The sequence below is a fragment of the Bos javanicus genome, chromosome 17, assembly GCF_032452875.1.
Source record: "Bos javanicus breed banteng chromosome 17, ARS-OSU_banteng_1.0, whole genome shotgun sequence".
Lineage (NCBI taxonomy): Eukaryota > Metazoa > Chordata > Mammalia > Artiodactyla > Bovidae > Bos > Bos javanicus.
The window spans coordinates 52,956,067-52,980,445 of record NC_083884.1 but is presented as its reverse complement, the minus strand read 5'-3'; the positions used below and the strand labels follow the sequence as shown (position 1 = coordinate 52,980,445).

The 24,379-nt window shown below is 45.3% G+C and overlaps 2 protein-coding genes across 24 annotated transcripts in view; both read right to left on the bottom strand.

The window, feature by feature from the left end:
* The window catches only part of PITPNM2 (phosphatidylinositol transfer protein membrane associated 2), a 159,827-nt gene extending 152,015 nt beyond the window's left edge, over nucleotides 1-7,812 (bottom strand). For 8 of the 16 annotated variants that reach the window (XM_061384629.1, XM_061384627.1, XM_061384642.1 and 5 more), the window contains exon 1: nucleotides 6,891-6,977. The gene's annotated coding sequence lies outside the window, so the exon portion shown is untranslated. Of the gene's footprint in view, nucleotides 1-460; nucleotides 6,171-6,230; nucleotides 6,558-6,890; nucleotides 6,981-7,757 lie in introns of those variants that run through there. The other 8 variants (XM_061384630.1, XM_061384634.1, XM_061384628.1 and 5 more) reach the window with 6 other exon arrangements.
* Nucleotides 7,813-8,675: 863 nt separating this feature from the next.
* MPHOSPH9 (M-phase phosphoprotein 9) overlaps nucleotides 8,676-24,379 on the bottom strand; it is a 55,668-nt gene continuing 39,964 nt past the window's right edge. For 5 of the 8 annotated variants that reach the window (XM_061384650.1, XM_061384653.1, XM_061384651.1 and 2 more), the window contains 8 exons: nucleotides 22,054-22,179; nucleotides 20,758-20,930; nucleotides 19,462-19,608; nucleotides 18,541-18,661; nucleotides 17,627-17,730; nucleotides 16,706-16,953; nucleotides 16,330-16,398; nucleotides 8,676-12,591 (listed from right to left, as the gene is read on the bottom strand). In XM_061384650.1, the coding sequence (XP_061240634.1) occupies nucleotides 12,490-12,591; nucleotides 16,330-16,398; nucleotides 16,706-16,953; nucleotides 17,627-17,730; nucleotides 18,541-18,661; nucleotides 19,462-19,608; nucleotides 20,758-20,930; nucleotides 22,054-22,179 (1,090 nt within the window). In that variant the 3' untranslated portion in view covers nucleotides 8,676-12,489. The other 3 variants (XM_061384654.1, XM_061384656.1, XM_061384657.1) reach the window with 3 other exon arrangements.

Here is a 24,379-nt window from a genome sequence, read left to right as displayed (position 1 = left end):
TTCAAGGGGAACCATCTCCGAAAAGGGAAATAAAGAACCTTGGAGAGAAGAAATAGCAATAACTCCTATGACCTGTGTACCAACTCTTCAAGGGGCACAAGCGACAGAACATTTTTTTAAAGGTGCCCAGGAGTAAGAAAGCCAGGATTGGAGGCATGGGGCCCCAGGAAGCCCCATGCTGGCCCGAAGTGCCTCCCTAGGAGCATTATTCCTTTGGGTGACAGGCTGCCCTCAGCTCCTCTCAGCAAAGACCAGTTCTGTTAGATGTGAGGTTGCCCACATCTTCTGGTGTGCTGGAACATGGGACCTCCTGTTTGCAGGCTGTGGAAAAGGGAAATGGGCACCCTTCTGGAAGGGGTACAGGAGGGCGAGGGGGGAAACCTACGTCCAGATATTTCTTCTTCTTCTGGCACCGAGGACGGAGCAAACACAAGCAGCTTCGGTCCCAGCCTTTACTCACCAAGAATCACTGAGCGTCGCCGAGGAGTCCAGGTGGCACTAATGGTATAGAATCCACCTGCCAAAGCAGGAAACTCGGCTTCGATCCCGGGTCAGGAAGATCCACTGGAGGAGGCAATGGCAGCCCACTCCAGCATTCTTGCCTGGAGAATTCCATAGACACAGGAGCCTGGAGGGCTACAGTCCTTGGGGCGGCAAAGAACTGAACTCAGCTGAGCACACGTGAGGAGCCCTGTTCTGGATGCTGCAGACACAATGACAAAGACAGCAGATGAGGTCTGTGCCTGGGAGTGGGAGGACTGTGGCCACGGAGAGGAAAGGCTCTCACAACAAATGCGATAGGAGCTGAGGGGAAACAACGACACTTGGGATCAGCCAGGGGTAGGTGCAAGTAGGGGTGGGTGCAAGTGTTGGCCGGGCCCCAGCTACTCACACAAGCTGCATCAGGTCCTTCACCTCTCTGAGCCTGTTTCCTTTCTGTTAAATGTGGCAACAGTCCCTCCTTATCACTCAGGAATGCCGTGTTGTGGAACTACTTTGCAAAACAGTCGGTACCCATTATTCACAGATTCCGTAGTATTTACGGCCCCTCCTATCTGGCTACAGTTTTACCTGTAACTCAGGAACTGAGGAGCGCGGTGCTTACTCGGTCTTTTGCAGACGTGCACAGAGCAGGGAAAAACTGAGTCACCCTGCCTGCCTGAGCCCTGCAGAGGTCAAACAAGGCGGCCCCCTGCCTTTCAGTTCAAACTGTCAACAAGTATCCTCTCCGTGGTCTGTTTAGTGCCATGCTTTTCACACTTCTGTGCTTTTTGTTAGCGATTTAACATGGCCCCGAGCGTGAGGCTGAAGCGCTGTCTGGTGCTCAGAGCTGGGGAAAACCGTGATGTGACTTATGGAGAAAACATGTGTGCTAGAGGATCTTCACTCAGGCATCGAGTAACGGTGCTGTTGGCTGAGTTTAATTTGATGAATCAACTGTGATTGCTGGTTAGTCACCAAGTCATGTTTCTTTTGCGACCCCATGAACTGTAGCCCACCAGGCTCCTCTGTCCTGGATTTCCCAGGCAAGAATACTGGGTGCGTTGTCATTTCCTCCTCCAGGGGATCTTCCCGACCCAGGGATTGAACCTGCATCTCCTAAACTGGCTGGCAGGCAGATTCTTTTCCACTTAGCCACCACGGAAGCCCAATGAATCAGTAACCTATATTAAGTAAGAAACACACACAAAAAGAGTTTTCTATTGGTCAGGGGACAAACGTTGTGGCCAGAGGCTGGCAGGAACCTAACTCTGAATTTCCCCAAAGAGCAGAACTGCCAGAACTGGACCTGGACTGTGTGCACACGTGACCTGGGATGTATTATATTACACTTCAAGACCTTCTGCCCTGCTGGGCCACCGCCCCATGCAGCTGAAGGTTGACATGTCCACACCCATCCGGTCAGCATTACCATGGGATGGGAATCAGCCTTGGGATCCCCAAGTCCTCGGGCTTCTTTTAATAACTCTCTTTCCCCTGTACCACCAACTCCCCACACCATCCCATAAAAGGGAAATGGGACTATGGGGTGAGGGCTCTCGGAGGAAAAGCTTTGAGAAAGATGCCGGATTTCAGCAAAAAGAGGGTGTGAAACTGCTTTCTCTCTTAAAAAAAAAAAAAATCATTTTTTTTTTTATAATGAGGACTTAAAAAAAAAAAAAACTTATGTGGCTGTGCATGCGGCATGTGCAGCTGTGGCATGCAGGATCTAGTTTCCTGACCACGGATCAAACCCTGGACCCCTGCATCGGGAGCTTGGAGTCTTAAGCCCTGGACCACCAGGGAAGTCTCGAAACTGCTTTCTCGATGTTCTTCCCCAAGCCGCTTGCTTGGGTTTGATTTGTCTGCTGCCGGAATCCTGCCTGTTGGTTAATCTGGTTTCCCTCCTCTGGTAAGGGCAGTTGGGTAACTGAAGCGAATGCCAGCCCTCCTCTCCAACAGGGCTCTTTCTGCCTTTGGTCATGACGATTTTGCAGGACTTTCTCTTGGTGTTCACCAGCCTGGAAGTGAGGAAGGCAGTACCCCTGTACCTACTTTACAGGAACAAAGGACCGATGTACAGGGCTGCTGCCCGTCGTCAACCCCCTCCAGTAACAAGAGCCCGCACCGAGCTGGGAATTAGGGACCTGGGTTCCAGGTTTTGGGGCAGGGCTTGGGCAAGTCGCTTCTCTTCTCTGGCATCATTCATCCTTAACGGGGCGCAGTCCTCAAGGCTCCAGTGTTCCCAGAGTCTCCTGCAAGGCTGGAGAAGACCTGAAAAGGCACCACCAATCTTGCCATTTTCTCTCCTTTTCCACAGGAAACTTTTCTGGAAGGGCCCTGGTGATAACTACAGATTTGAAACTCTAAATTCTACACACCTTTCCAGGTGCTGTGACTATCAAAACTCCACCCATTCTTCAAGGCCTCCTTCAAATCCCACCTCTTCCAGGAAGTCACCTCTGACCGCCTTACCCAGAAAGGGCGTCTCCTCCTCTGAACCCTGCCTGCTGTTTAAGCCACAGCATGCCCTGTGTTACCTGTGGGGCGAATCACCCTAACCACACCGTGAGTCGAAGTTTTACACTCAATGTTACTTATTATATTCAACTCTTTATATGTCCAGTTTTCCAGAAACCCTTTGTGATGACTGATAAAGGTAGATTTACACATATGTATATATACGCACATAGACAGTAAAGTAGAAATTAGTATGCTGACTATGAGGGTGAGTGAATATAGTCTGTATATGAATATGTTGCGTTGTCCGTCCAGCGTCCTGGAAGCCAGGGAAGAGGAGGTGACCTGAATCAGTCAGAAATACAGTGCAGGTGGAATGAGCAGAGTCCAGCAGAACTGGGTAGAAACCCGCAGAGCCTTTGGGCAAGTGGGTTGACCTCTCTGTGTCTCAGCTTCTTTCTCTGGGAGAAAGGAGGGCGGGAGGGCGAACACCACCTCACTGGCAGGGTGCATGGGGCAGCCTTGTGCACGCTGTGCATGCAGTACACATACCAAACATGTTTTCCCCCCATCTTCCTTCCCATGATCAGAGGAAGCAAACTACTTTCCCTGCACACAGGGGAGGCAAAGCGTCTAAATTCTAAAATCAATTTTTCTTACACGCTCTAAGAAGACTTGAGCAGAGAGGGAGCAATGCCCCTTGTTCATTACCCCAGGCTTTAGAGCAGAGCGGACAAGGATTTGCCATGGCTGCCATGGCACTACTTGATAACATCCTGGGTACCTAGTGAAAGCCTAATAAACACTGATGGAAGGATACAGAGAGAAGTCATTTGAAGACCACTTAGCGGGGCTTCACTGGTGGTCCAGTGGTTAAGAATCTGCCTGACAGTGCAGGGGACATGGGTTCGATCCCTGGTCCAGGAGGATCCCACATGCCCTGGAGCAACTGAGCCCGTGCGCCAAAACTACTGAGCCTACGTGCAGCAATTACTGAAGTGCGAATGCTCTAGAGCCTGTGCTCAGCAACAAGAGAAGCCACCGCAATGAGAAGTCCACAAACGGCAACTAGAGAGCAGCCCCCACTCACCACAAGTAGAAAGAAGTCCACACAGCAACGAAGACCCAGGACAGCCAAAAATAAATAAATACATAATTTTTTAAACCTTCATTATTAAAAACAAATAAAAGACCACTTAGCTACATCGGTGTCCGGTGGCAGGGGGTCCTGGTGGGCAGGTTTCGGGAGGTCTGTCCACAAGGCTGAGAAGGGGTGGGAAGGGGCCTGGAAGCATGTGAATGCTCACTCAAGATGGCTCACCTTTCCAGCCCATGGCTAAGGACACAGGCATGAGATCACTGGCCTTCCACAACGGAGCATACACTCCCCCACCCTCTACTCCATTGTTTTTTCCTAAAGCAGCCAAGCAGAGATCTCGAAACACCAGAAGTTTCCGCTTCTAATCTCTACAGATGAATGGCACCGTTCTCCATGACTGGCTCTTCACAGAGACCAAGATGGAAAGCCTGAATGGGATGGGATGGTGAGAACATCTGCCTGCTTTCATTTCATTTATGTATTTTTTTTCTTTGGCGGAACCTCACGGCTTGCAGAACATCCCCGACCAGGGATTGAACCCGAGCCTCCTACTGTGGAAACAGAGTCTTGGGCACTGGAGCGCCAGGGAAGTCCCCGTTTGCCTGGTTTTAAAACAGGCCTCTAGATAGGGAGGAAGGCAAAGTTGGGTCCCTGTGAGAGAGAATGTATAGTCAACTGGGAAAAGGGCTCTCAGCTTCTCACCTTTATCCCACAGACCTTTTCCCTAGAGCCTCCCATGTGCCAGGCACAGGAGAGGCAGAGAAACGAGATTTAGGGCCAACCCCTGCTCCTCTAGGAGCTCAGTCTAGCAGGGAGGCACAGGATAACATTCAACTGCCATTCTTCGTGGTAAGTTGAATTAGCATGGGGCACAAAGGTGGAGGAGGTGGACTCCACCTGGGAAGGCCAGTGAAGACAAGCCTGGATCTCCGTAATGAACAGTCAAAAAGGCAGAGGATGCAGGGCCCAAATCCTGTAGGGCCTCATAGAAGCAGAGGAATTTTCTTTCAGATTCCATAAGGAAGGACCAACCAAAATCAAGAGAAACCTGGTAACTTAGTTACAGACGTTATGGGAGGGCCAGGCCTGGAACCTTGAATCCCAGTCTGGTTCTCTACTGCCTCCCATGTCCGACGAGTGCAGAAGGCCAAAGAGAGAAGTCCATTCCACACCCAAGGCCCGGAGAGCTCACAGTCTGTGCCTGGACATCCTCATAGCAGAGCGTGTACTGTCCTAGTCATTTGGCAAGTCACTCCTTACAAGAAAAACAGCCCTTCCTAACTCATGGTGTTTCTGCAAAGGAAGAGGGCTGGGAGTCTCTTCCAATCGCCAGCGAAGAATTTAACAGGGACAGTCCAGGAGTCAGATAAGCAAGGGTCCCAGAGCTAAGCTGGGGTGGGGACTTCTACTTCATCCAGACACTGATTCTGACAGTGCCCAGGATGCTGACCCAGGGCAGGCCTAAGGATGAATCAAACCCCACCTCCATCCTCCAGGAGCTGACAATCCAGCAGGGGAGATAAGCCAGACACAAAAGTAACTATAAAACAAGGCAGGTGGTGATAAGAGTCACACGAGAGACCCAGATAAGGTGCAATGGGAGTTCAGAGCAGAGATGAGTCACACTGGGGGCTTGGCCATGGGGAAGACTCAAATGAAGGGGAGCATTCCCTTCAGAAAGGAGGGAGGGGTCTAGCCTGCCACCCCAATGGCTCCCTGGTGGGGACTGGGGAGAGAGCTAGCAGTGGACCGAGAAAGATGCTCAAAGGAGGTCTCCTCTGAAGAACTCTGATTCTAGAGGGGAGGGGGTGGGCAGGCCTGAGACTTTCTGCCCTACCCCATATTTCAGAGGTAGGGACAGGAATGTAGGATGAGGAATCCAGAATTTATGTAGGGGGCAGCAAATGGGTTGAAAGGGGATAGAGCTAGAAGATTTGCCTTGAAATGACATTTGCCTAGCAAACACACTCTATTTACTCAGAACGTCCATCTGAGGTTTCCCTCAGGGAGAATTAGCTGCACGTTATGGGGGAGGGGGGACTCAAGAGTTTTCCCCTCCCCAAGTCACCCAGCGGCCCTGCACGCCCCCCGCCCCCTACCCCATAAGAAAGGCTGAGAGGGTAGGAAGGCAGATGGCTGCTCAGACACAGAGCTGGCACCGCAGGTTTTACAACAGGAAAGGGCGACTCACGGGATGGAGATTGGCCAGATTTTTTCCTCCAGCGAGGGGGACAACCGGGAGCACTTCTTCCAAGTCCTGGCCCCCTCTCTCTGAGGGCCACACCCCACGCTTAGGCCCCGGGTACACCCCCAGGCAGGCCAGGGCTGGAGGAGGAGAGAAGCGCAGAGGGCTGGACGGAGGGCTGTGGCCACCACTTCCTCCCGACCCCTCAGTCAGGAGCGCGGGCCGGCCGGGGAAGGCCCAGCACCGCACACACACCTGCCCCTGGGCCGCCGCGACACTTGTCACTGGGGGAGGGGAGCCCTCCGCGCCCCAGCCAGAACCGACGGAAATTCGGAATTAGCACTGGGCCCCCCACCCCCCGAATCCGGAGGGCCAGTGCTTGGGGTAGGGGGGTCGGGTGCCGGGCTGGGGGCGGATTTCCTCAGCCCCGGGTCCCGGCGCGCCACACCCTCCTCCCAGAGCGGGGCGGGGGGCCCGGGTCTCCCACTTTTCCCCGCACCGGCCAGGAGGGCGGGCCGGGGCCTTCGGGAGCCGCCGCCCGCCCGGCCGGTGCTGGTGGGGGGGGGGGGGGTCCTCGCCCCGAGCCCGCCCCCACTGGGGTTTGCTGCGGGCCTGAGGAGGGGGCCCAGCCGCGCCGCCTTCCGGCCGGGCCGCTGAAACACTCACCCCGCTCTGCACGGCGCTGCTCCGTCCTCTTCGGCCGCGCTGGGCCGCCGCCGCCTCACGCGGCCCGGGAGACTCCGGCCCGGTGGCCCCAGCCCGGCCGGCTGCGCCCCGCGGCTCCACGCGCCGCCGCCGCCGCCAGCTGGCCCCGGGCGAGCGGCCGGACTCCCGCGGGCATGCTCCCAGATCGTCGGCTGGCGGGCGGCGAGCGGGCGCACGTGCGGGCCGCCTCGGGTCTGGGCGCTCGGAGCGCGGGCCGCGGGCGGGGATGGAGGCGGCGGCCGGCGGGGCGCGGGGCCGGGCGCGCCCGCGGACCGGCCTGACAGCTCTACACGGCGGCACCGCCGTGCCCCGCGCGCCTCAGCGGCCGCTGCTGCCCGTGCGCGCCGGGCCCGCCTCGCATTCCCTCACTCGGCGGTGGGCCTGCGCCTCCGTCAGGCCACGCGCGGAGCCGTCCGCCGCCTCCGCCCGCCCGCCCGCCGCGAGGGCCAGCCTCCGCCCGGAGAAACCCCGACAAACTTGGCCCCGCTCGGGCGTCAGGTCTGCGTTCGCCCGGGCGACCCCCGCAAAGGCCTGGAGGTCACTTCCATGAGGGGAGGCCCCGGCCCACGACCTCTTGGCCCTTTTAACACCGTGAGCCTCACTTGCCAGGAGACACTCCCCCCGCCACCCCCCACCCCCAACAATACGAGGGGAAAGGAATGAGCAGATTTACAGAAAAGAAAAATCGAGTCCTTTGGGAGTAAAATGACAGAATCAAGGGGAACGAGCTGCGGAAAACTAAGGAAGGCATTTGGAATGTGTGGGCAAACCAAAGGTAGTCAATGGAACTCCAGACCTTGACACCTGGTGCTTTTATCCGTTACCAACCTGATTTGCAGAAATAGAGGCAACCAGTTCTCTCCTCAGGACACCAAATATGGTCTGGACCGAAAAATGAAAATGCTCTTTGGCAATCAGAAGGCGTGGCAGTAATAGTAGCCAGAGGGTAAGTTCTAGCCCCTGACCTCAAGAAGGAACTGGCAGAGGATCAGAAATAGCTTCATCTTGATATTCCAACCAGACTGGACACTCCAGTTGAACCAAGAGGGTACTGAGTGATATTTAAATCATTAAGTATACATTTAGATTAAGCAAGGAAGGCCTTATTTGTCAAGATTTGAAGTAAATGAATTAAACAGGGCACACCCCCAACCTAGGAGTAGTTTACTTATCACTAAGTATCACTTTCTCAGGTTGAAAGGAGCCAGGGAGTGCTTCCCCTTGGGAGGGCAAGTGTAAGGTGAAGTTAAAAGCAGCCCAAGATGAGTTCAGATCAAGTCAGAGAGAGTACAACCCAGACCAAAGGCTGTCCCATCTCCTTGGACACTGAATGGGCCAATTCCTTCCCTCCATCAAGAGGCACCCTAAGAGCCAGTCAAGTTTTCCAGCCCCAGCTGCTGTTGAGTCGGCCAGGGATTGAGTCATCATCTGTCTCCCGCACAGGCGTCCTCCTTGCCTGAGGATCTGTGGAAGCCAAACTGAGCGACAGGTCCTTTCACTGCTACTTCTGCTTTGACCTTTACTTTTTTGATAAAGGTAAAAAAAAAAAAAAAGAAGTTTTCAGAGCATATAGATTTCGGGAGTGAGGCTCTCTGCCTGTAGGCCAGTCAGAACAGAGCCCCTGGGCAGCTGCCCTTGTAACCCTGCAGTGCCTGCCCCCAAACCAGTAACTCAGAGGACTTAACACCATTAAAAACCAGAGCCCACAACTGGCCAGCAGGAATAAATACACTGATAGCACAGATGTTTGTATCCACAAATATTTATTCAGTGCCTGTATGCAAAGAGATGGTCCCTGCTCTTGCGGAGCTTACAATTTCATCACTCTAGCATCTGACTAGATTTTAAAACTGCAACAAGGACTGGTCTTTATCTAATGTCAGTAGCACTACAGGAAGCAGATTTCTCACTGTATTGGTCATGGTTACAGTGAAATTGTGAATAAAACATTATCTCTGAAGTCTGTAGTCACAGCAATGACAGGGCATATAATGTCCAGCAAATGCAAAGTTATGGCTTGATTCCTCCTATTTGAGAGGAGCCTATTGAAACAGAACACAAATCTGAAAGGGAAAGCTTAGTAACACAGGTCCTAAGAATACTGGTGTAGTTTATTATTAAACTGCCACAGAACTCTTGGCAAGGCAGGAAATTATTTCCTGCAAAATTGGTGCAATATAATTCATTTAATCAGACCTGCAAATTTCATAACCATGTACAATCACTTGTGATGGGTAAATACGATTTACCTTTGATTCCTAAAGGGCTCTAGACATGTATCGATATTTATTTTCTAAAGCTTCTTATAGACTCACAGCACACGTGGCACATTAAAATTTACTGAAAACTGCTTTTGAGATATCTAAAATTCAAAATGACAGAAATGTCTAACTTCTCAGAATTCAAATAGCATTCAGCCAAGCACCGGGCTTTTCCGAGTTAAAAGGGGGAACAAATTCTGGTTATCAAACTCCAAAAGCAAATCATAAACTTCATGTTAACTTTCAAACATTCAGTGGCATCCTCTTCCTTTGTGTGGTCCTGCTTCACAGGCCAGCAACTTTAGAAGTCTAATTATGGAACATTCAAAGGAGCAATTATTTTTATTACATTGGCAATACTTTTTTTTTTTTTTGCAAAACAGCTTATATCAAACAACTCCCAAGTCACATTGAAGATTGCAGGGTATTTGAACTTACTACAGAGGTCATCAATTACTCATGGGAAAAAAAACACACACACACCAGAGGGAAGCTCATTTAAACCCCGAGAAAGCTCATTTTTTACAAAAAGATGGAGAACATCTTTGACCACCTAACGTATGTCAACCAGCCCAAGGCAGTTTTTAAGTCAATTGCTAGGGACATGGTCTACTTTTCTAAGAAAGCACTGAAATCACTACTTCAAAAGCCTATTTAATAACTTAGAATGAATCTGAAATGTACTACGGATTGAAAACTTAAGAGATACCAGGCACTTTGCATATAATCTCCCACAATGGAAGGAAGTTTCTTATCTTTACCTGGAGGAAAGCCTGAGCAGGGTGTGATCCAGGTCTGGCTCACCTGTCCCCTGTCCAGCTCCTACAGTCCTAGTGTGGATTAGTAGCTATATCCACTTGGCACCTTCAAGCAGTCAAGCACATTCCTCCCTCAGGCGTTTCAGTGAAAGGAAGGCGGCAGGTCTGGGTGACAGGAGAGCAGTAACTCTATTTCAATTTTAAATGGCACTTCCTAGAAGTGGAAGATTCACTTAGTAAAAAACCTAACTGCAGCCAGCAACTATAGTTTACCTCCCTGGGATATAACAGTTGCTTTTTAAGGTTGTCACCTTTCCAGCTTTTAGGCTGTTTTTATTTTTTATTTTTTTTATTTTTTTTTGGACAAAGCTGAGGCTGTTTTTAAATAGAGTAGTTGTACATTAAGCATTACCAAAAGGAAAGACGGTTGGAAGGATTTTCCTTGGTGTCCCTCTTCACAGCTATGGAGAGAATTTTTTTTAAATTTCTGAAGTGACTGATACTTCCAGTTTATGACATGTCACAAATCAAATCACATGTTTCCCTGAGAGGCACAGAAGACACTTTAATGGGGCTTAAATACTGGAATATGACTACTAAGAAGATAACTCCCTGGTAAGATAAAACTCTCATCTCTTCTGAAAGGGCAATTTCCTATTCTTTGGAATGTAACAGACTTTACAATAAAAGCAGGGAACAATGAAACAGGCTGACAATTTTCAAGTGAGTTTTTAATGTCATGTATAGGACCATATTAAAGGGAGCATCACCCGTAAAGTCAATCCCTGTATTAAGTTTTGATACAACTATACTGGAGATTGATTAAAATGAATGTTTTCTTCACTAGGAGATTAAAAAGAAAGAAAGAAAAAAAAAAAGACTAGAAAAAAATACCAGGAGTAAGGCACTTGATTCTGATGAGTAAATCTGATTAGCCAGAGGTCTTCAACAGGTTGCAGGAGGTGGGAGCAAAGGTTTGATTCATGGACAGGAAGGAGCAGGAGAGGCAGCTGTCAGTGAGTTCCCCTTGCTGAGAACCCCCCACAACGCTGAGCAGGGAGCCTGAGGAGGGAACCAGGCCTGGAGCTCAGGCAGAGGAAGCTTTGGTGAAGGGTGCTCAAAGATTCTCTGAGATCCCTGCTCGAAGGCATACATAGACCCTAGTGGAATATCGGGTGGCTTGGCTCGCCGAAACTACATGCTATTAAGAGCCACAGGGAGGAGGAGAAAAAGCTCAAGAGTAAACCAAACTTTAAAACCTGAATCGGTGGGAATTAGTGTTGAAAGTGTGGAATGAGTCTTGTTTATCAACACATATTGAGCTTGAGTGGGTACTGGGTTCTGACTGGCCACCAAAAAAGCGAGCAGCTGAGAAGCCCGGACCTTGACCAGCAGTCAGGACCTCTACCTGCCATACTTCTGGTCAGATCACAGCCTCCGACCTATGTGGAATTTCTGAGAGCAGGAGGCACTGCCAAGGCAGTGGGCTAGAGCCCCCCAGCAAGGCCAATCGAAAGGCACGGCGCTCTATCTAGACACATTACCTGTGCAGTAACAAGCAGCATAAGCTGCTCTGACCTCCACCTACCGTTCTTACAGCAGCTACTGTGGAAGTGTTTTTCTTCATTGGGAGGGTGGGGGGATGGGGGGGATGGTGGAGAGATGTTAAAAACATCTTCCTGACAATCTGACATCTGAGGCCGTGTACGCTGAGGAAACTGCTCTTACAACCTTACTGGGTGGTGGCCTGTATTTCATCAAAGCTTTTTATCATATCAGTGTCAAAGGTGGGACACAAGTTACATTCAGAAAGATGGGCAGAAAGCTACAGCTCTCCAGCTGACTTTTTTCTGGAAAGTACTACATATATCACAAAATTAGAGATTTCCATCTCTAGCATTTTTCTTTCTTACAAATAAGAAAGCTTAAGGGAAACAGAATGAAATATTCTCACTTTCAGAGCTTTCCAATATTCCATTATTTCCAACATTTCCATTATTAACTCTAATGTTCACTCTAAGACACGTTTCAAACAGGAATTACATTACCATTTTTAAAAAAAACTTCAACATAGTTAAATCTAGGGTATGCTTTTTTTTTTTTTTTTGCATTCAGCATGTATTACTCTATCACTGTGGAAGCTCTTAAGCATTTATTTAAAAAAACTAGACTCATATTCACAATGTAGAACAAGTTTATAAAATTGGTGTGCAAAGTTCATCGTAAAAGGATAACACTATGTTTAGAAACAAAGCTGCCTCCCCTGTTATATTTCTTTATTCTTGATATAAACAGGAGACATATACTATTTAAAAATAATACTTTTTAAATAGTAAAATATACAAGAGGTTCCTGAGCATAACAAAAATATCTTGAAAATATGTGGCTATCTGAAGTATAAAATAGCAAGTGTAAAGAATAGCATGATTGTAAAACTACGTTTGAAGGCTTAGAAACAGTATAAAATAGTTCGCCTTTTTTGAGTGCATAATTATACATTAGTGCAAACAAAAATGTCTCAAAATTTAATGACCACAAATCTCAAAGATTTGCAGAGGTGCGCAAAACATGGAATTTCTTTAACGTCATGCGAACAGAACCCAGCTCTCGATTAATCTCCTCCAAACGATCTTCCAAGGCTTCCTGGGCGAAAATAAAGGAAAAAACTTAATCAGAATTCTACCGAGTTCACCAATTCTATAAGTATCACCAAAATGACCTCTCTTGCAGCAAATGAGCAAGTTTAAACATCAAAATTAAAATTATTTTGGCTTTTATACAAATCATCCTTTACATTATTTCATTTAAACTATAAACATAAATCAACTTTTCAACCATTCAAGGTAACTGCTGAACTTTAAATATTCTCAATATGTTTGATACACTATGTAGAAATTATAGCAACAGCAACCCAGTTCTCTAGGAGAGAATTATTTGACTCCGCTGAACTGAAAACAGTACAGGAGGAGTCCAGAAGGTTCTTCATACATTTCCCCAGAAAAAATGGACACATCTGACTGGTGCTGTAACCCACTTATATCAGATAACTTTCTTCTGACCAAAATTTCTAGGTTAAAAAGGAAAAATGCTGGAGGAGACCTTTCCAAGAAACAAGAGATTGTACAATGAATCAGTGTAACAACTGCTATTTTAAAATAAACACTACTACTGTTAAACAGTACCTGAAATATATATTCACCACTTTAGGTATTTTATTCAGTACTAACTCCAATGGTATCCTGAAATAAAACCTAAAAATTTTCTCTTCAACACTTTCACTGTAAGAAATTAACAGTTCATTTTTAGAATATTCAGAAGATAGAAGAGCAAAAAGTAACAACCACTGTTCCTGTTTCCTGTTTTTTTATGTATATAGGAACATCATTTTAAGAAAAAAAAATCAAACACTTCTTTAGAATGTTTTTCAATTTAACTTTTCTTGTTATGGAATATCCTTTATGAGATCATTTTAAATTAAATACATATTCTGAAACATGTCTCTACACATACCTAGAAATATTGCCTTAGGAATCATTCCCTCAAGTAAAAATGCTAGGTCCAAAAAAATGTATAATTTTAAAGCTTTGGATACATGTCAAGCTGAATTCCAGGAAGTCTGTGACACTTTCTCCTTACTCAGTGTTGAAGGATAAGCTTTTCCCTAGCCCAGGTATCATTGTTTTTTTGTTTGTTTTACACCTGCCAATGTAAGAGCTTAAAAATGATGCATGCACACGTGTGTGTGCTCAGCTGTGTCCAAGTCTTTGCAACCCCATGGACTGTAGCCCACCAGGCTCCTCTGTCCATGGGATTCTCCAGGCAAGAATACTGGAGTGGGTTGTCATTTCCTTCTCCAGATTTTTCCCACCCAGGTATCAAATCCACGGCTCCTGTGGCTCCTCCACTGGCAGGCAGTTTCTTTACCACTGAGCCTCCTGGAAAGCCTTAAAAATTATGCTTTTGTTTAAATGTGTGTCTGTTTTTTTTAACTCATTAGTGAGGTGGAGCATTTTTCATCATTTTTTGCCCTTTTTTACTTACGAATCCTACACAAGCATCCTCAGCCCTTTTTTTTGTTGTTGCCCTTTATCTTCTTACTATATTGAAACAGCTTTGACACACATGACCGGAAACTAAGGCCCTTTAAAAGTCTTATTTTAAGAGCTTGTTGGGACTTCCCTGGTGGCTCAGTGGTGAAGAATCTGCCTGCCAATGAAGGAGACATGAGTTCGGTCCCCGATCCAGGAAGATCCCACATGCTGCAAAGCAACTAAGCCAGTGTGCCACAACTATTGAGCCTGTGATCCAGAGCCAGGGAGCCACAACTACTGAGCCCACGTGCCACAACTACTGAAGTCCGCACACTCTAGAGCCTGTGGTCCGCAACAAGAGAAGTCACCACAATGAGAAACGCACACACCACCACTAGAGAAAAGCACAAAGACCCAGCATAGCCAAAAATAAAAATAAATAAAATTATAAGGAGCTTGGGCCTCCCTGATAGCTCAGTTGGTAAAGAATCCAATCCCTGGGTCGGGAAGATCCGCTGGAGAAGGGATAGGCTACCCACTCCAGTATTCGCGGGCTTCCCTTGTGGCTCAGCTGGTAAAGAATCTACCTGCAATTCAGGAGACCTGGGTTCAATCCCTGGATTGGGAAGATCCCCTGGAGAAGGGAAAGGCTACCCACTCCAGTATTCTGGCCTGGAGAATCCCATAGACCAGTCAATGGGGTCGCAAAGAGTTGGACATGACTGAGTGACTTTCACTTCACTTCATAAAGAGCTTAAAATCATCATTATGTAAACATATGTAAACATATATGGAACCAAATGTTTCAGATACATTTAGAATTAGAGAACCAACAAATTTTTCTTCTGCCTTCCCAATAAACTCCTTATTTACTTCTGGCTGCACCTTGTGACTTGTGGGATCTGGGACCAGGATCAAACCTGTGCTGCCTGCAGGGGAATCACAGAGTCCTAACCACTGGACCACCAGGAAATTTCTCAGTAAACTACTTAAAAATGAGTTTCATGTGTTGAGTCTTACCAATTATTGAATAAAAACTTTCAGAGCAACAAAGGAAATGAAAGAAAGTCAGAAAAAAAAGAGACGTTAAAGATAACGAAGAACCCATGTGGGATCTTCCTGGATTGGGGATCGAACTTATGTCTCCTTCACTGGCAGGCAGATTCTTTACCACTGAGCCACCAGGGAGGTCCCAACAAGCTCTTAAAATAAGACTTTTAAAGGGTCTTAGTTTCTGGTCATGTATGCCAAAGCTGTTTCAATATAGTAAGAAGACAAAGGGCAACAACAACAAAAGGGCTGAGAATGCTTGTGCAGGATTCCTAAGTACAAACCTAGAAAAAGACCTCTTCTGTGTGTCTCTCTTTCCTTCTGATATCACAGATCAATCTGAGAATGAACTTTTCCTGAAATTAAGGCACTGAAAAGCCAAAGCATGCCGTTATATGAGACACGGCACTGATGTGATGTTTAAAATGTTACAAAAAGAGATTTAAAATGTCCCATGGCTTCATGCATTTTATTGATAATTCTCTTTGAAAAGCAACTAAAAGAAAGGCACATGGGTCATTTCACCTGCACCATCTCCTGCTCAATAATGGAATCACATTTCTCTTTTTAACCTCACATCTATTCCAGTTGCAAAGTGCCACTGTTTTACACGTTCACTAAATGGAAAGAGATTCAGAAATAATTTGCAGTTTGGAGAGGAAAAAACAAAACACAAAAAGAGAGATTTCATGTGAGAGCCTTAACAATGCAGAAATCTGTTAACAGACATCTTGCCATTTGCTCCCAAGTTAGTTTCTTGAAAACATGATGGCATGAATGCCTTTTCTTGGAAGTATCAAGTAAAATCACTTTGTTCCTGAAAGCTAGCATCAGGTTATAAAATACGCTGTCATTACCAAACACTTCTCATAAAGGCTAAAAGTTCTGATCGACTGTTTCAATGTGCCTACAAACTGACATTAAAGAACCACTGTGGGGGCCGTGCAGACTTCCCTGGTGGCCCAGTGGTTAAGAATCCGCCTGCCAACGCAGGGGACATAGGTTTGATCCCTGGTCTGGGAACTAGGATCCCACATGCCTCAGGGCAACTAAACCCATGTGCCACAACCACTGAGCCCTCGCTCTAGAGCCCACCCTCTGCAACAAGAGAAACCAGCGAAACAAGGAGCCCACGCACCACAACTAGAGAAAGCCTGCACATAGCCAACAAAAACCCAGCACAGCCATAAATAAGTAAATAAATACTTTTTTAAAAGTAGAAGAAAAAAAATCCTCGTGGTTAAATGGAGCACTGACTAGCATCAGGCCTCCAAAGCAGATTCAAGCTAAGACACGTCACCTGATTTAATCTCGTCTGCAAAGTGACTCGTCCTCCAGTAGACGGCATTCGGCTTAGTGCTGCCTCAATCTGGTAACACACACAAAAAAACGTTTAAATAAAAATAGGGGAATTCTAATTACTGGCAAGGACGTTTATAACAGGATGGAAAGAAGACTTCAGCCTAGTATTTTCTTGTCCATCTCGACTTCACCTAAGTTCCCTCTGACACAATTAGTAACGACAGCTGGGTTCACACGCGTTTCCAGTACAGCTTTGTATGGCATCAACAGTAACTTCCTGTGTTTGACTCAATAATTCCCTTCTGACTGTTCCTCAGACATCTGTATTAAGTTCAGACAAAGATTTAAAACTTTTTTTGTTTGTTTGTTTTTACCTGGTCTTTTTCTTTTGTAAGTTCATCAAAAAACCGTTCCGTTTCAGCTAGGGTCCTTATCTTTGCTGTATACTCAAAATTGTTACCCTGTGGTGCTGTGGAGACGGGCTGACACTGTTCATAGCTAAATGACTTGTTCTTCTCCCAGGCTGGTCTCACAGAGACTTTCTTCGCTCCATTTGGCAACGGTTCGGGGGAAGAGCTATGATTAACATGGATGTCAGGGGCTTTTTCTGAGTATTTTTTTTCTGCCAGAGAGAAAAAAAATTTCTTCCTTATCAACTCTTCTCAAAGAGCATGTACATACTAAATATGCTACCCAACTTCACTTTCTGGAAATGGCTGCTACATGGTCAAAAAAACGTAATGAAAAGAAAATATGTAATCAATCATATATACTCAGCTTTTTCTCCTCAGAATTCTAAAAACCTTTCCCTCAGTCTGACAATCTTCACATCTCCCCTAAATAAATGTATGCAAACTTTCTGTAAACTTGAAGCAAAAGAAGTTTAAAAAATAAGCAACACATTTAGTGGACATATATCAACATTACAGAGTTAGCATTTTAAGGGCCTGCCCAAGCAATTTCATGTATATTATTTTATAACTTTATCTCAAACAGAAAGTACAACTGAGAAAAAGGAAAAAACATCCAAAGCCTAAGTTGTATATAAGTTACAGAACATAAAAAACTGAACAATATGGCCCTGGTAATTAAACATTAACATCCCCTGACCTCAGTTTCCCAACTTTCCAATGAGGATAACACAAACAATATGAGCATCAAAAATACTTATTTTTAGAGGCCCTTGGGTAAAAAAAATTTAAGTGCAGGCTATAATGTCATCTAGAGCCCTGATACCAGAAACTCACAAAATGAATGACTAAAACCATAATTAATAATTTTTTAGGAAAAGATACCTTCCGAGTCATCTAGAGGAAGAAACTGGAGTTGTTTCCTTGGATTGGAACGTTGTACAGTAGACACAGGAACAGTATCTAAATCATCCAAAAGTATATCAAATCTATTGAATGAAGCAAGTTACTTGTGAGAAAAAAATGTTAACTGATGTTCCCTATTCTCCACTAGACAGATGAGCTGGCATCCAAGTTAACTCACATATTTACATATTTTTTAAGAGAGAAAGGTGGTCATATATTTTTTAAAACTTAAATTTAAATAATATTTTCTAACACAAAACTATATTTACATGCCAGCGACTTAAAGCATTTACTGATACATGATCTCATCCGATCTTTGTTAATAAGCATATGAAATAAGCAGGTAGGCATTATTATCCCTGTTTTATAGAAGAGGAAACTGAGGTTCAATGTGCTTCATTAATTTTCCCCAACAGCCCGACAGAGCTGGGCCAGCAGCTCTCGTGTCTTAGGTGTCAGTGGTCATCTCCCACCACAGTACACACAGCAGACCACCCTTCAGAGAGAACAACCTTCTCAGGAGCACAGGTAAACTGATGTTGAGTGCCAGGGCCATACCAGGACAGCCCACTTTCTTATACAAATGGCCCCCAGTTTTCCTTATACCTTAAACCTTTTTAGGAAAACAAAGAATTATTCTATATCCAAAAGCTGGAAAGGGTTCTGAGGCAGTATTTAAATTTTATAGTAGCCAGTTTACATGGTTAAAAACAGTTTTCATGTATTATAGTACTTTTTTTATTTTTAGTAGGGCGTTTATTTAAATGATTTAAATCTACAGAATCCCCACTGACAACTGAAAAATTAGTGATGGCTAGATGTAAAAGTTGACATTAAAAAAAAAAAAATCAATTCTATTACATATTTTATTCTACAGTTTTTAGAGAACTTACCGAATCGGGCTGCTCTCGTTTTTGCTAAGTAGATGACTAAATCCTGGGGATAAATTTTCTTTAGGGGATCGCTTTGGACTATACGCCATGGTCACTGGTGTTAACATAATCTCTCTCTTTGCTACAGAGGAAAATGAAGAGGGGACAGTCTTTTCCTTCTATGTAGGGGCTATGTTGGCAGAACACAGAAAAGCACTGAAAGAAAAACTAACTGTAAAAAGAATACATTTTCACTGTAAAACTTTTTGAAAGATAAATAAGAGTACATAAAACTAAACGCATACTTCTAACTATCTAGAGGAAACCACTGGCCACATTTTACTCTATCAGACTGTCGTTGCAGTGCTCTGTCTCAAAACTGGTTTTTCAGGATTTTAGAAGTCGACTGGAAATAAGATGGAAACACCAGTGCACCTATGAACAGTTTTAAGAGCACAGTCATATATGAATTTCTTCAGCTGCTTACGAAAATGGAAATTAAGGATACAGAAATCCAATGCTTGAGTTTAAAATCATACTTGCAACCGGCTAAAGAAAATGCTGAGTAACTTTAGGTAACTACATGAAAAAAAAAACAAACCAGCTTTATTTCAGGCTAGCTTAATTTGTTTGAACTAATGTTTAATTAGTCAGTATCAAAATATTTGAGTTTGACTCAAAAACTGAAGTGGTATTAGTTGCAAAACATTTGTGGAACACACATAAAAATCTCACTTTGATAAACGGTGAGAATGTCTTCTGTTATGGTCATAGTAACTGTGCAATCAGACAGTTTGTTACTGAACAAGATGGCATTTAGAGATTCGGTGTTCAGAGCACTGTACTAGGTGCTACGAAAAGCATAAGGGAAGCAGAAAGCATCAGTGTGTACAGCTCAGATGTCACTCTTCCAAGCCCAAGACAGAAACCTCTAACCCTTACTTGGAGTATTCGATTTACGATTTGAAGGTGGCAAAGATGATGATCTCTGTGAAGCAGAATTAAACCTCTTTTGTCTTTGCTGGGCACCTCTCTCTGGGGACCGACTTGCATTGACTGAAGAGTCAGCTGGCCGAGGATTCACCAATTCTGTAACAGAAAAATGTAAAAAACAAAACCAGCTTCAGTTATCTGCCTTCATCAGCAGATGGTTACACAAAGCAAGCAATTCTTCTATCTATATTATAATGATTATTTGCAAATGCACCACATTACAATGAAAACACTTGATGAAAAAAAATGTGGGAGTTTTTAATGAATTCATTCTGGTTCTCTGTTTACAACTGGCATTCAAGGTGATTTTTCAAGAGAGTTTATTTTTAGAAAACAGGTCACTAATTTATTTACTAGGAGATACTGCTTAGGAAATATAACACCGAAGATCTTAATGATGTGATTAGCAGGCCTGACCAAATAAGCGCCAGAGAAAGTACAAGTGCCTGGACCTGTGAAACACACTTCAAGTATTAAACATACTTCTTGGGCTTCCCTGGAGGCTCAGTGGTAAATAATCTGCCTGCCAATGCAGGAGACACGGGTTCAATCCCTGATCTGGGAAGATCCCACATGCTGTGGAGCAAATAAGCTTGAGTGCCTTGACTATAGCCTGATATAGAGCCCAGGAGCTCTAACGACTGAGCCCGCCTGCTGCAACCACTGAAGCCCACACACGCTAGAGCCTGTTCTCCACAAGAGAAGCCACTGCAGTGAGAAGAGTAGCCACAACAAAGAGTAAGCCCTGCTGGCCGCAACTAGAAAGAAGCCCGTGTGGCAACTAAGACCCAGCACAGCCAAAAATAAACAAATAAAATCATTAAAAAATAAACAGACTTCTTGTCCTACTGACAGAAGCTCAGTAAGCAAGAAAGGGAGCATAGGAAATGTTATATCTCACTTTATGAACTCCAAATGCCTGCTGTAACTTTCTGATGTGTGTGAGTAAGACAAACTGAGGTAGAAAGTTTCAAATACTCTTAAGAATGTCACAGAAATCTTTAATAACAGAGACTAATATGTCATTTACTTTGTATAAAAGGTATGTATGTAACGACAATGATACATTAACAACTAGTGGATCCAACTGTCTGAAATAGGGCTGAAGCAGCAGGAAAATAAATTTAACTTTTTATTTTACTACTTGGGGCATTTCATTTTAAGAAGGTATATAGTTGGGTTAGAAAGGGGAGGAGATCTATGTATGCATCTATATTTCTATCAGACAAGGAATAAAATACTTACTATTCGAGGTATCCTCTTTCTCTGTCTGTGTACCCCAATTTTTAAATACTTTTTCTTCATCAAGTTCTTTCAAAGCTTTCATGATTGGTGTGTCTAAAGTCTCTCTCTGCTTTTTTATCAATAAACTTGGTGAACTTCCAGGTGAAAGATCCTTTTCCAGAGAAGAATGGTACCTTAAATAGTAATTACAAGACACACAGTGCTATGACCTGAATATTTTCTGTCTCTCCAAAATTCTTATGTTGAATGAGATTCTTATGATGAATTCTTATTCTCAATGCGATGGTGTGTATGTCGGGGGCAGGGAGGTGGGGTCTTGAAGGTGATTAGGTTTTGATGATAACATGAGAGTGAAGCCCCTACGCTGGGGTTAATACCTTTATAAAAAGAGGAAGAGATATCTTGATCTCTCCCTCTGGAGACACATGCACCAAGGAAAGGCCATGTGAGGACAGAATCCAGCCCAGCCATGCTGGCACCCTGATCTCAGACTGCCCACCTCCAGAGCTGTAGAAAGTAACCGTTTGTTGCTTAAGCCACCCCGTCAAGGGTAATCTGTTGTAACAGCCTGAACTAAGATGGTTTACTGGGATTATTACTAGACTAGAGGAATAACATGATGGTTGATAGTTATACTCCACAATGAATACGTATGCTTTTCAATACAAATCAATAAAACTGAACCTGTTATATAAGACCATTGTTTCCCAATCCTTTTCACAGCCTAGCGCATGCTATTGTTTAGTCGCGAAGTCATGTCTGTCTCTCTTGTGACCGCATAGACTGTAGCCCACCAGGGTCCTCTGTCCATGGGATTTCCCAGGCAAGAACACTGGAGTACGTTGCCACGCCCTTCTCCAGGGGATCTTCCTGACCCAGGGATCGAACCAGCATCTCCTGCATTAGCAGGTGGGTTCTTAACTACTGAGCCACCATGGAAGCACTCAGAGAAATATAATATTTATATGACACTCTGGAGGAAATGAATGAGGTTGCTTCTGGGGGCTCTGGTGATCCATAGGGTGAGGATCAACCTCGTGTCCTAACTGCAAGCCCATGCACAGGGCACATGGCTATGCCAGGGGCACAAGTGCAGAGGCTCTGCACCACCTCTGAAAGGAAAATTTCCTAAAAGCACTAGCCTTTCAAAGTAAAAGAAAAATCAGATCCTCAAAATTAAGACATGAAAGGAACAAGGAGATGGCTCTTTAAACCTTCCTGAACTTTGAAAGGCAACTGAAATCTCTAAGAAAAGCTAAGAGTGCCTAAATGAGATCTTCGATGGAGCTGTCTCACCCAGGAAGGCAGGTCTCCTCCGGCTGGCTGTCCAGCTTGGTGTCCAGAGGCTGCCCAGTGAAGATGGAATGCTCCGCTCCTGGGATCAGCCACTTCCTCCGGCTGACGTCCGAGCCTGCCAGTGTGCTGCAAGGATGAGAAGTGTGCTCAGACACTGCAAGGTCTGCACTCTGGTTTAGACTGAGCACAGACAGCAAATAACCTGCTCTGACATACTATTTCCACATTTACCCAGGGATTCAAAGACTGCATAGAACAATCTTATCATTGTAGCTAGATGAACTCTATTTGAAGGTTTTCAGTTCCAACTGAATTGCTCTTCTTGGTCTTGGAAGAACAAGAAGACAAATCTTCAACAAATCAACGCATAACTTAAACAAAACATCTGGCTCACACCTAGAAAATTACATAATTTGTGTATGTCTTGAACTAAATCTAGCCTCAAGATTTGGTGCATTCACATGCACACAACTCTGAACACCCCCGCCCAGGCCCTCACCACACTTCACACCCTTTATGACCCATTGGAGCTCAGGGCCAGGGGATGAAGGACGGTCCTGCCTCTCCCCCGTAGACCAGGAGGGCTCACAGAATTTTCTGTGAAGACAGAAAAGGCCTTCCATCTGCACAGTCCAATACCATAGCCATCAGCCATACACACAAACTCGTGAATGCTTGCAACACAGCTAGATTTAAACAGCTTTGTGGAGAAGGGCCCTGCTGTACTGAACAGTGCCGTTCTAGACCAGGACGTTCCTGCCTCCGTTCCTGGGAAGCACAGCCCGTCCGAAGCTCATTCCACCATCCTCTGGTAGCTCCTGCCCTTGTCCTGACCACCCTCCCCATGCACATGGGAGCTGCTCCACCTCCCACCAACCATGCAACTCTCAGAGGATGCTCACTGAACTTTATGACCCTAGAGAAGACAGTCCCCTCAGAAATCAAACCTCCAGGGACTTCCCTGGTGGTCCTGTGGCTAAGACTTTGCATTCCCAACGCAGGGGCTCCAGGTTCGATCCCCACTCAGGGAACTAGATCCCACATGCTGCAACTGAGTGTCTGCTGCAATTAAAAATCCCGCATGCTGCAACTGAGACCCAGAGCAGCCAAATAAATATGTTTTAAAAAAGGAAATCAAACCTCCAAGATCCTTCCGACTCCCATGCTCAAGCATCCGCATGCACAACACACTCACCTCAAGGCCCATGACCCTGGGTCTCCCCTTCCCCTGGGCGTCAGCCCCTTCCGGCTTTACAGCTCCTCTTTACCACCCACCCCCGACCCAGGACACTCTCCTGCTGATCATTACTCATTGCCTGGAACCACTTTTCTAATCACTTTCCGGCACACCTGACTGGCAGCAAGACCTAAGCCTGGATGACTACAAGGACCTCCCTTTTCTTCAGTGTCTGTATTTTTACAGCTGAGCTTTGCGGGAAAGAAGCTGCCTGCCTGTGTAGACTGGGACATCATCAGAGAATCGCTATCTCAAGTGGACGCCCGACACTGGCTGCCAACACGTCTTGCTATAATCAAGGAGCTCCGATTCACCAAATATGACTATCTGACACCCTCTCCACTCTCCTCAAACCCCTCGCCCCAGGCTTGACTGTCAGGTGATAACCACCCATCACACTCCAGAGAGAAAACAGAAACCAGGAGACAGGAACTCCTGTCTTCCTCTCTCTGCGCCTTTTCACAACCAAACTTTTTTAAAAGGGTTGTCTCATCTATTTTCATTTCAATCCCAGTCACTCCTCTTCCCCTCAGTTTTTAAATGAAGAATCATTTCAAACATTTTTAGAAAATTACAAAGAGTACCATAACAAGCACTCGCCCATAGTTTTAACAAATGCTACCATCTTACCATATGTGTTTTTAAGACATAAAAAGCATATTTCTGGTTGTTTACATTTTTAAAATTACATAAAAGGCATAAGGTACACATCCTTTTAATGCTTTTTCTACTCAACATTCTGTATGAGACATACGCATGTTAATACATATATAAACCTCTACCATTTTAATCATTTACCCACAGTATGACTGTATCACAAGTTATTTACCCTTTCCCCTCTTGGTGAATGTTTAGTTTTCAATGTACTCCCTTTTCAGCAATGCTATAATAAACATACACAAGAACTTCTCTAAGGTAAACATCTATTGTGTGTGTGCTCAGGTGCTCAGTTGTATCTGACTCTTTGCAACCCCTTGGACTGCAGCTCACCAGGTTCCTCTGCCCATGAATTTCCCAGGCAAGAATACTGGAGTGGGTTGCCATTTCCTACTCCAAAGATTGGTGAAAAAGTAATTGAGATTTTGCATT